At 36.7% G+C, this 13,327-nt stretch overlaps 1 protein-coding gene across 1 annotated transcript in view; it reads right to left on the reverse strand.

Annotated features, from left to right (window-relative positions):
- The window catches only part of PTPN4 (protein tyrosine phosphatase non-receptor type 4), a 204,525-nt gene that overhangs the window by 29,395 nt on the left and 161,803 nt on the right, over positions 1 to 13,327 (reverse strand). The window contains 7 exon segments of the mRNA XM_032795835.2: positions 2,937 to 3,083; positions 4,000 to 4,061; positions 4,160 to 4,250; positions 7,213 to 7,379; positions 9,526 to 9,682; positions 11,592 to 11,648; positions 11,734 to 11,817. Of these exon segments, the coding sequence (XP_032651726.1) occupies positions 2,937 to 3,083; positions 4,000 to 4,061; positions 4,160 to 4,250; positions 7,213 to 7,379; positions 9,526 to 9,682; positions 11,592 to 11,648; positions 11,734 to 11,817 (765 nt within the window).

Below are 13,327 nucleotides of genomic sequence, written 5' to 3' on the forward strand. Positions count from 1 at the left end.
ATTTAGCAGTTCTCAAAGAATTCTATAAATATCAGTATTAAAAAACCTTAGAGAACTGCTATTGTGGGTCTGTTATGAGATCTGCAAAGAAAATTAAAGTAAATTAAAAGGGCACTTGAACTGAAATTCCCTCTAATTGTGTTCATTTGGGAGCACACAGCATCATATAGTAAAACTGAGTCACTGAAAAATAGTTTAAAAACATTTAAAAAACACACCTACAATTATTTTTATGGTGTTTAACAGGTCTGCCAGCACAGCAAATACACGGTTATTTTAACAAGAAGAATGCGCACATACACAGCTGAACTGAAGTCTGAATTAATGTGACTATCCTCAACACAAACCAGTTTTGCTGGCCAGGATGGTAGACATCTACTGTAAAAACCACCAAATAAAACTCAGAATTATGATGAAATTTCAGGATATTGCAATCAGCCAATTATGCTTATCAAGTTCTCCAATTGCCACTGAATGTTACAAATAGTATACCAGCTGTTTTATGAAATACACCAGGTATGTGCTAATATTTGAATGGTACTTCAGTGGACAGAGGCAACACAACGGGCAAAATTATTAAGGAGACAATATCAATCAGAGTTTCAGGTGTAGCTGAAATTAGGTGATGCCACTACGACAACATGCACATAATTATTTAGAATTATTTTCTTATTAATAATTTGTATATATGCAGCTAACAACATGTAACATACAGCTTTTTCTATTAAAAGAAGCATATATAAATATGGGGTTAAGAACTAACATGACTAACTACTCAAAAACAAATCTTTTTAAATAGAAGATTGCATGTATAGTAGTCAATTTGCAAACACTAATAATCTTTCATTTGATTAAGCAAATACCCAGAGGCAGTACTCCACTGTGTGGAGGTACAGCATGAAAGTAATAGAATCACAGAATCATAGAACTGGAAGGGACCTCGAGAAGTCATCTAGTCCAGTCCCTGGTGCTCATGGCAGGAAAAGGTATTATACAGACCATCCTTGACAGGTGTTTGTCTAACCTGCTCTTAAAAATCTCCAATGATGGAGATTCCACAGACTCCCTAGGCAATTGATTCCAGTGCTTAACCACCTTGACAGCTAGGAAGTTTTTCCTAATGTCCAACCTAAACCTCCCTTGCTGCAATTTAAATGCCTTACTTCTTGTCCTGTCCTCAGAGGTTAAGAACAACAATTCTTCCTCCTCCTTGTAACCACTTTTTATGTACTTGAAAACTGTTATCATGTCCCCTCTCAGTCTTCTCTTCTCCAGACTAAAAAAAACCGTTTTTTCAATCTTCCCTCATAGGTCATGTTTTTTAGACCTTTAATCATTTTTATTGCTCTTCTCCGGACTTTCTCCAATTTGTCCACCCACATCTTTCTTGAAATGTGGTGCCCAGAACTGGACACAATACTCCAGTTGAGGCCTAATCAGCGTGCAGTAGAGTGGAAGATTTACTTCTCATGTCTTGCTTACAACACTCCTGCTAATACATCCCAGAATGCTGTTCGCTTTCTTTGTAACCGTGTTACACTGTTGACTCATATTTAGCTTGTGGTCCACTATGACACCCAGATCCTCTTCTGTAGTACTCCTTCCGAGGCAGTCATTTCCCATTTTGAATGTGTGCAACTGATTGTTTCTTCTTAAATGGAGTATTTTGTATTTGTCCTTACTGAATTTCATCCTGTTTACTTCAGACCATTTCCCCAGTTTGTCAAGGTGATTTTGAATTTTATCCTAACCTCCAAAGCACTTGCAATCCTTCACAGCTTGGTATCATCTGCAAATTTTATAACCGTATTCTCTATGCCATTATCTAAATCATTGATGAAGATACTGAACAGAACCGGACCCAGAACTGATTCCTGCGGGACCCCACTTGTTATGCCCTTCCAGCATGATTGTGAACCACTGACAACCACTCTCTGGGAATGGTTTTCCAATCGGTTATGCAACAACCTTATAGTAGCTCCATCTAGGTTGTATTTCCTTAGTTTGTTTCTGAGAAGGTCATGCGAGACATATCAAAAGCTTTACTAAAGTCAAGATATACCACATCTACTGCTCCATCCCATCCACAAGGCTTGTTACCCTGTCAAAGAAAGCTATCAGGTTGGTTTCACATAATTTGTTCTTGACAAATCCATTCTGACTGTTACTTATCACCTTATTTATCTTCTAGATGTTTGCAAATTGATTGATTGCTTAATTATTTGCTCCATTATCTTTCCAGGTACAGAAGTTAAGATGACTGGTCTGTAATTCTTCGGATTGTTCTTATTTCCCTTTTTATAGATCAGCACTATATTTGCCCTTTTCCAGTCTTCTGGAATCTCTCCCATCTTCCATGTCTTTTCAAAGATAAATGGAGAATGGTGGATTTAAGGCTGATCCATGGATCTGGATCCAATTCTCCAAAGAACTCCATAGTATAATTGGTGATTGTTGTGATGTCACAACATCACAAGGCAAATTTATGACATTGCAAAGCAAACAATATAACACTGGTCCAGGCCTCCTTACAGGATTAAATCATCCCTGTCCAGAAACGTTAATCTAGAAAAAATGACGACGTTTTTGAGTTGACATAGCTCAGGGGAAAAAAACCACACCCAAAGCAGGTAACTTTGTTTACTACTTCACTGTAAAAACAGATTAAGTCTTTAAAAATTTATTTATGAAACATGAGAATCAAGATTTATACATGTTTCAATACTACACTAAATGTTAAGACTAGTTGCATAATCCTGAAAGAAAGGGTTTAAAACTGAAACACAGGAGAGCCTTAACAGTATCAATACCTGTGAGCACTCCCATAAAAAAGAAATTCATAACGGCCCTGTTATACCGTAGTCGTTTATGGCCGAATCCAAAAGGGATTTTTAAAATAATATATGATTAGATTTCAAGTCAGAACTTTGACTTACTCTGCCCCTTTCAACTTGAGTGGTCAACATTACAACCATAGATGAACCTTGTTCCCAAGTCATCTGCCAAAAATCAGGACAAGTGTTCGGTAATGGGCCCTGACAAGCAATGTACTGGTTTATTATGCTGGAAGAAGAGATTTCCATCTAAAAGGAAACAAATTAATAATTATTTTAGTTGTTACACAACATTAATTTATGCACCACAAATTTAGACTTTGCTAGAAAATTTAAATTAGATTTACAAAAAATATAGGAAGAATGAATCAATAATATCAATACTATTAAAATGTTTATCACCAGACCACAGATAAAAGAGCTCACAAAACAAAAGAAACCCGTCAAGACTGAAAAAAAAATCTTCTTATTTAAAACCATTAAGAAATCCAAATATCTTTCATTTAATTAACGGACAGACTTTAGTTGCCAAATACCTGAGCTGTCAAGACCACAGGTCATAATGAAGGCATACGAAAAAAAGTGACAGTTCAGTGTCAAAATAATTTTTGTAGACGTATATACATTACATCCACTGTTTACAATATATGATAATTAAAATACTAATCCTGGAATGAAATATCTTTCCTTTCTATTCCTGAAGTGAAAAGTTAGCTGTATTTTGTTATTACTGGCTACAAGACAAAGACCTACCAGGCTAAATTTTGCTTTTCTTGAACATTGAAACAACAATGTGCACTGGGTTACTTTGCGCCAGTTTTAACTCTAGATAGCTACTTTCTCCCAACAATGACCCCATCTGAAATAAAATTCAGGCTCTTGTTGCTGCACATAAAATCTCTCAATCTGATTGAGAGTTAGTAGGAAATTATCAACCACTGTCTTTTAGATAAACAAAACTACTAACACGTAAGCCAACTGATGAAAATACTTCCCATCCGCTCTAATCTATATTAGATTTGAGAAACATTTTCAAAAAGAGTGAATTATCTTATTTTTACATTTTCTGCTGAAAAGCTGCAGTAGCAATTTATAAATCAATTGTTCTTCTCCAGAATGCTGCCACAATGTACTTACAGTATGAATGACATAAAATTCAACTCACATTTATATAATTTGCATTGATGTAGTCATCATTACTCTTCAAAATAACCCGTGTAGCATCATCTGAAAAAATATTTAAAGAACATGTTATTTCTCTACCATGTACAAATAAAGACAGTATTTTAACTTAAAACCATATACATACACATACACACACTTACAAGGCGAAATGTCTCTGTATCTATTTTTGGAAACATTTTGAGGTAATTTGGCACAAGACATTGTCATTCCAGGCTTCTTCCTATACAGTTGCTAAAAGAGAATAAAGATGGTCAGATAGTAACAGACACAACATAGGACCTGCTAGCTTTAAATTTACTACAGACATTCTAAAAGCATATAAAACAAACATGAAAACATTTTCTATTCACAAGCACGATGCAATATTAATTTTGTTCTTTTACAAGATCATTCAAGCAGCCGGACTATGAGCTCACAAGGCATAGGCTGAGAAACTGATTCGTAAACTGTTGTAGCAGGCATGCGTCTGGACAATGGCCAATACTACTGGGTACTGTGGGAACAGCAGACACAGTCCACTGCATCTTAACACAGTGTTTTGGGCTGGCAGATACATACTGTGAGTAGACCTTACTGGCTGTGCTACTGCTATGCCCCGAGCCTGCCACCATCATCCTCCTGCACTCCTACACAGTGCTGCAATGAATCTTAGTCTCCCAGTAAATGGAGTGTGTGTGTGCAAGCATTTCCTCTGCAGGAGTTCTGCTGTATTCTGGTACATAGGCACCTATGCGGAGAGGTCGTGAGTTGCTGCCCCTAACTGAACCAGCACACTTCTCAATTCAAAGAAATATAGCGAAGAGCCCCACAGTGCATGGAATATTACATGGATAACAATATATACTTCCTGAAGACTCAGGGTAAAATGAAAAACACGTTAATACAAATTCCGTTTGGATGATTAACAAGTGTATATCTCATCATAGATTTGGATGGCACATTACAGGGAGAATCAACAGTCCCTGCCATGATGATCTTACAATTTAAGCTAGGCAATGTGACATAACTGTTTATTTTCATGAAGTATGCATAATGCTACTTCTATTCTTTATTCTTAATTTTTATTTTTATGTATTTATGTTTATTCATGTCTATTTTATTTAGTTTGCATCAAAATACAAATCATTGTAAGAGAAACTTTGGAAGATATGCTCTTTTTTTCTCTTTAGCTAATGTATTTCAATTAGAACATAAGCATGGAAACAGGATTCTTCCTTTTTTTCATTTGGCTCCTGCTTTTTAATCCTTACTTGGTTATATTCCTCATTTCCAATGTCACATCTGAGATATAACTACAACAAAAATGGATAGCAAGACAATCTATTTTTATGATAGCTTACATTATAATGATTATTACTTTAAAATATTAAGGAGTTTTTTCCTCCATATCACTTTAATGCTTCACATATAGTTTATTTATGAGGCACAAGTTGATAAGCTATAATATTGTGTGAGGAACTCCTGCTGAGTTATTTTTGAACCATAGTTTATCTACACCTAATACTCTGCTAACACTGAATTGCATGAACCACATCCATCCATCCATTAGCATAATTATTTTAATATATTTTATTTCACTGTACCATGCCCTCATTCACTGTTGAGGTTAGGCAGGTACAATTCCTCCAAAGTCAATGGAGTGACACTCATTTACTCCAGGGGTAAGTTTAGCCTCAGTAGAACAAGAATAGTAGTTCCAATTCTGCCTCTATTTACGACTGAACAAGAAGCAAAAGGGCTGAAAAGTGAGCTTGGATATAATCACAATGGCATCAAAAGCTATTTTATTTAAGTTCCTGCATGAAATTAAAAGAAAAGATGAAATCATTACTGTATATCATGCAAAACATAAATATGATTTGAAATAGAAAATTATTTCCTCAAAGCATTAGTTTTAATAGTTCTACATAAAATGAGTGATCTAAGTCAACCAATTTTCAGTAATCTTAGTTTTAATTCAATAGGTTTAATCAGGCATTGCTTTAGTCTTCAGTTTCAGTTTAAAGGAACACGAGATTGGTAAACCAAAAATCTGGTTTACCTTCTTTCCTTTTTAGAACTATTTGCTAAATGCATGCATTTTTTGTATCATTTAGTACAAAATGAATGCTTATTTTTTAAAAACAAGTACCAGTGATCTATATGATAGCCAAATGATGTCTAATCATTATATAAGCACATGATGGAGGAAAGAGTTTGGCAAGGAAACAGATTTCAAGGTTCCAGGGAATTACTATAGACACTAAGTAGTAAAAAATTTCTACAGCTATGAAAAGTGCTCTATATAATTTATTGAGCACAAACCTGTCCTAAAGAGATTCCAATCCAATTTAAACACAGTCCATAGAACAGGATCAGGTCTATAAAATATATACCATATTGACATTAAAAGGGGCATCTCCATTTGTCTAGTTACTTTAGTAATGTAATAGATTAGTTAATATGGCTGCAGGACTAGATAATTTCAGAAACTAAGCTAGAGTGAGCTGTGTCTGTATTTTGATAGGATACCACCAAAGAACACCTGGGTATTGAAAAAGTGGCTGTGTTGATTCAGAAGATGGTATTCTTCTCTGAGAGACAGCAATGAGCCAATGTACAAGCATGGTATTAAGGGGAACTGCACTACTCTCTTCAAAATAAATAATAAAAATCAACTACGTATAAAAAAATTCTATTGCATTTTCCTAAAACTAGGGTTGTATTTCCCAGTACTTTGTCCCAATACTTAGATTTCATCTAAATCTTCCCTGCCATTTAAATCGTTTATGGTATTCTTCACTTCCTGTTTTAATTTAGGTTGTCATCCAGAAGAGATGACACTGGGACTTCGGTAAAGCTTCCTACACCCTTTAGGTATTCGTGGATATGAAAGATGTTACATAAGCATAAGATCATTATCATTACAAAAACTTGGGAGTTCCAGTTATAAATAACTTTACAGCGTATTAAAAACACTTAGATTGTACTAGATAGTTAACGTTTATTCTATGGTAACTATTTTAACCTGAAGTGTTTTAACACAGAAGTTAATTGATGTTTGGCTATTCTTTCTTTACAGCAGATGAATCAATTACCTTGCTGACAGATTCTAAACTCAGTCTAATATCATTTAAATTTGTTCTGTTGAAGCTAATTATTACCCAGAAAGAGATTGGCATGTGCATACAATTACAGGTGGTACATTACTTACATCAAACTGAGCCAGAACAGTTCCAGTGATAAGCCCCTCTGCTAGTTGAATCATAGATTCCCACAGAGCATTATCATCCTGATGGACACCATCCAGGGGGGATTTCTCAGGGATGTACTGGAAGTCAGGCTCACTCTCCAGCTTCTCTTCCACCACATCATAGACAGCTACAATAAATAAAGGAAGGAAGGTTGAGGGAGGCTCTAACCTAACATGTTCTTTGGCTGTAACAGTGAATGCTCATCTTTTAAATAAGAAAAATAGCAATTTAGTATTGCTTCTACAGGAAAATCTGTGGTAGAGTACCACTAGGAGTCAGACTTTAATCCATATCAACAAAAAATTCAGTGTTGAAACCATTATGCTCCATCCTAAAACTACATTGTATGGCAAATTGCCGGTACTGTTTTGCTGGGTCTTGCGCTTTCTCTTCTTTGGGGAAGGTTCAGGGCGCCATTGCTTGCCTCTGAACCGGTATTTTAATTACTCCACTAGTGTCCTTGAGGAGGGGAGTGGAGAGGGAGGGACCTGGGCCCGCCCTCTTCTCCAGGTCCCAACCCAGGGGCCTGAGGTTTGTGGTGAACCACTTGAACTAGCGGTTCCTTCCCCTGGGTTACTTCCCTCTCCTACCCTTCAGCTTGTGAAGGAGCTTCTTGCCCTCCTTCTACATAAGCCATGTGCCCCTTACCTAGGGTTTCTGTTGGGCTTCCCAATCCACCGCAGCACTCCTCCAAACTTTCCTTTTGTCTCTCTTCAAAACTCTTCTCTTCTCCAACTCCTTCAAACTGCTCTCTGCTCCAACCAAACCTTCCTGCTCCAACTCCCACACTGTCTGACTGACGTAGGGGTTTTTATCACATGACTGACTCTGGTGCTCTAATTGGCTTCAGGTGCTCTAGTTAATCTATACCAAACCTTCCTCCCCTTGCAGGGAATAAGGCTCTCTGCTAACACTCTCCTGCTACCCTCTTGGCCATGCTGTATCACAATTGTTATTTACTTTATTGTCGAGTAAGAAATGGATTTTCACATAATCAATACTGCTAAAACCCTGCTCCCTAGCCCTAGTCATACCTTGCCTTGTTTACTGTAACTTTCTCCTCTTTGGCCTCCTTAATTTCCATATCACATCCCTCAAGTCACTGTAGTACCTGTTTATCTTTTTTGTTTTGCGCTTTACTTGGCAGGGAATTAATTAGGCTAAAACTGGCAGGCCACTGGCTAGAATGACATTCGTAGGCCCCACTATAATTCTGTGAACACTCTGTGTAAAAGTACTGCCTGTAAACAAATACGTATTCAAATATACACAGTGAAGTACATGCTATAGCTAGCACACAAGCGTATGAAAAGTTTGCCCATAAAGTAGAACACTGTAAAAATGTGAATGAGGAAATTATGGCTACTTTTTAATTCTGCACTTTAAGGCTTTTTATTTCAACCACAACTATAAACGCCACACAAAGGGGTATTAACTTGGTAAATCCATAAACCAATTTAGCAGATTTTAATTTTATATGACTATGACAGAGGAAGAAAATATACAAAAACAATGAAATGGCTTAAATACATAAAATTGGAAGCAACATGGTTAAATAAAAGAAGCCAGAATCATGTGTCAATTGGTTGAGGTAATCTAGTGGATTGATTTCAACTACTCCAATTATTTCTCAGTATATTTTTCTGCTACATGGCTCTTTATTCTGATTGGGTAGTGGAGCAGAATTAAACACCCAGCAGCTGACTGCTGACAACATTCCAACAATATAAATGCCATGAACATACTGTATAAGCTTGGTTTTTTTAAGCATTTTCTTTTCTTAAGATGCCTCCAGTAAAAATGTTACCAATAATTCTCAATTGCTTTGAAGATATATTTTAAGTCCTTGAATACTATCGTATCTATGTGACAATTTCCAACGACATCCAAACTTGCCATTTTGGGATGGACTATCCTCCATACTACAATCAATTTGTACAGTCATCTGGCCAATTTGTACCTAATGTGATTCAGGAATAAAATTTATGTCGAGCCCTCTTGCTAAGAATACCCAATTATTTTTCATATCCCTATTTTGTGTATTTAAAATTTGTTTTGAACACTTACTGTTACAGGTATGAATGCTTGCAGTACAAGGTATTTCTCTGTATTTGTATATGACTGAAATGCTGCCTTCTTGTTGTAATCTTATGTACTTTTTCTAAGGGGGAGTACCTTTTTGTAAAGAGTATTAGCATCCTTAACCAGGACACAACGTGAAGGCTAGGGAGAAGAAGAGGGAAGATTTGTTGTGTTACATAGAAATCACTCACCATTGGGTCGTACTAGGAGCACAAGTTCCCCTGAGTGCCTCTCACAGCTCTCTTTAATAAACATGACAACTTGATCATGGGTATGTTCCGCTATATCCCTGCCATTTATCAATACAACCTGGTCCCCTTCATTCAAACGAGGGACAGAGAGGTCAGCCTGCAACATGAAACAAATTTAATTTTACGAACACAGAGCACTCTAAAAACAAAGCTTTTGTATTTTGTTACTTTAAAATAGCAACATAAGAAACAGCATAATTGTTCAGGAATGTGGATTCTGCCAGACTCATTTATATAGTTGCCACACTGGATCAAATGACATATAAAGTGTTACATAACACAGTAGACAGTGCCATTCATATGAACACTTCAATTCACAACCAGGAGGAGTCTGTCATTTCAACATGCCTTTCTGATGCTGTTACTCCCTGCTCCTTGTATGTATGCTGAAGTTGAGTGCTTGGATAAGATCTCCAGTGTTTGAATAATATTCTGCATTAACACTGGGGATGCAGGACAAGCTCAGAAATCTCAGAAAGAAGAGCAGCAGCATGGCAAAACCTTGACCAATTCAATTTCACAAATCTAAGAGCAGCAAGCTTCTAATATCACATTCAAGGTAAAAAAAAGATAGGGGCAGGGGGGCGGCAAAGGAAATGCACCAAATCCAGGTAATCTGGGCAAAAAGAACCAGCAAGTGAAAATACTATTTGTTACAATTTAACCATGGTTGCCGAGAGGAAAGGGCAGTACATTCCCCATTTATCGTCACCACAGCATTGCTAGATGTTTAATCCCCCTTCACTTAAAATTAACTGCAACAGAAACAAACCAATCTGTTATATAGAAAATAAATTAGGAAAAAAATAATTAACTGGGATGAGAATAATCTAAGATGTCAACATATACATTTTAATGATTTTATTTAGATCAAAGCTACTTTGTTGTTTTAATGTAAGCAAATGTGTGTCTTATTCTATTAATTTCTGACAGGTGCACAACACAGAGCTGGCATCACAAAGGCTGAATACCAGGTCATTATTTCTGGCAATCAACTGCCACAATATTGTGCCTAGTTTGAAGACACTAATGGTGCTCACTGAACACCAGAAACACCACCACAGAATCAGACCTGGTTCAATCTAAATCTTGACATTACTCACAACTTCACATGTCAGTAAAAACAAAAGGGATTTGCAATTTTTAACAGCATAGAAGTTTGTCTCAACACAATTTGTGACAAAATCCCATTAATGTTTAAACTAAAAATTTATGCTAAATAACAATGTTTTTAGGGTGAGTGGGGCATTATATATCAAGAGTCAAGAAACATCTATTATAACTTATTGTAACCATTTGCAGTGATGAAACTTCACTGTATTGAGAAAATATTCATTTTTATTATTAAAACATGCACCACACTAAACTATGAACTTTAACTTTCAAGAAAGAAAGAAAAAAAGACACAAACTTACAGATAGCAATGTAAGCAGTTTACTTTTATTTAATGCAGGAATTTGTAGAAGAGCATGTAAGTGATATTGGGGAGACTATATTCTGTCTGCAGTTTATTTTCATTCCACTGTCCTCCTTTAATTAGCAAAGAAGTATTTTTAACATTATGTTTTAAATATATTTAGTTCCAACACTTAATTGACCACTAATTTCATTTATTATGTGAGGCAGTTAAGGAACAAGCTGTCAACAAGGTATAGGGACTACTACACTAAAAGTAATATGTTAGAGCAATTTTATTCCTAGCAGAGAGTGGTCAGAACATTTTCCCTCAAGGAAAAAGAAAACACAAAGGAAAGGACTTACAATAATTATGATCACGTACATCTAATTAGAGAAACAAGGTGGGTGAGGTAATATCTTTTATTGGACCAATTTCTGCTGGTGAAAGAGAGATGAGCTTCTCTCTCTCACCAATAGAAGTTGGACCAATAAAAGATATTACACCTCACCCATCTTGCCTCTCTAATATCCTGGGACCTATATGGCTACAACAACACTGCACATATCTAATTAAACACCACCACTTCCAAGCTTTTCTGACAACTTACTGGTGTTCCTGGAGCTACCCTGGACACTATTACAGGCATCTTCTGGTCATATCCTCCCTTTAAAAACAAGTCAACAAGTCACAAATCATGAGTGTCATTGACCAATCTTTAAAAATATGAATAGACATCCATTTTTCATTACCTTTACATTGAAGCCAAATCTTCCATTTTCATCTGGTTTCATTCTGATCAAAACAAGATTGTCATGGGGAATACCACCATTGGGCTAAACAAAAAGGAAGTATATAATATTACATGTAATTTGTTTTCAGCTAATGCAGGCTTTAAAGAAAGATTAATACTACAGCAGTTCCAAATGTCCTCATCAAATGTCCAATAATTGCTATTGGGCCCTGAAAAAGCAGCAGTAACCATGTAAATTGTTTCTCTCACCCTAGTTTGATGAGGGGGATCATGCACTCAGAGTTGCTGTGTACAGCTAATCTGTAAATGTGTTCTCCTGGAAGCCAGCTGGCAAATCAGAGAACTACCCAAATCATAAATTGACTAATAAAATTACAAGTCATGTAAATATAACAGTTACTGCAGTATCAAGTGGATAGGTTACAAATTTGCTGTGACTGAAAATGTACTGTTATATAGCTTGGGTAGGTCACATAACCTGTGTGTCTTAGTTTGCACTGGCTACAACTTGGGTTTAATATGGGGGCAAGTTTTGCAGGGAGCTCATGGCCCTACAACTCACCTCTACATGAACAGTTTGAAATACTAATGTGAGGTTTACTACTCATGCTCCAGCGCTATGTGGAGAGGAATATGGAGTGCCCTATCCTGACAGAGCTCGGTGACTATAATCCCCCTGCCACCCTCTCACATTGTTTATTTGATTGAGACAACATCACAAGTCCTCTCCCTCCACCCCACAAACTCCTATCAGGAAATTCCCATCCACTGCTCCTCACACCTCTTCCCACATACAAACACAATTATACATCATTCCTATGCCTCATTCAGCTCTTTCAGAACAGCACTGATGCTGGTGGCATGACACAGCCATCTGTGGAAGCTATAGACCTGAATCTTGTGCCTTTCAACAAGGTGCTCTTTCAATGGCTTTGAATTTGCTTGAACTAGTCACTCATACTTATCCTACCTCACAGGGATGAGAGGTGGATTAGTCATTGTTTTGCACAGCACTTAGAGGAGGATGTAAAGTGTTAAATATTAAACAGTGATACTTCAAGTTAAAGGGACTGGTATTCAACTTTTTAAAAACCCACTCGCTTCTCACCACATTGGATTATTTGAATCCTGAAAAGTTAAACTTGCAAAAGAACTCTGGAGTGCGTGGTTGTAGGGGCTGGAAAGAAGTGTAAGTTCACCTGGAGGATCCAGTTTGATGAACTTGAACCTTCAAAAGAAACATCCTTCTCACAAACCAACTACCCTATCACTGACATGACTACATAGTAGAAAGCCCTTGATTCCAGAAAATACTTATAGTGTTGGAGAGAGGAAGGTTTGGGATAAGAAACAGTGCAAGTTAGGCTAACTATGCTTTGTGTAACTGCAAGCCCTGCAAACGTAACTTGAACTTTGAGAGTTAAACTCAGTTTTTTCCCTCTCCCACAACATTCAGATTTAAGGGCTCAGCACACCCAATTAATTAGACCTTCAATAACACCTGTGCAGTCTCATTGCCTTTACTGGGTATGCACAGATTACCTCATTGGATCTTAAGAAACATTATGTTCACAGAATACAATGCAGCTTAT

This window comes from Chelonoidis abingdonii, chromosome 10 (genome assembly GCF_003597395.2).
Source record: "Chelonoidis abingdonii isolate Lonesome George chromosome 10, CheloAbing_2.0, whole genome shotgun sequence".
Classification (NCBI taxonomy): Eukaryota; Metazoa; Chordata; order Testudines; family Testudinidae; genus Chelonoidis; species Chelonoidis abingdonii.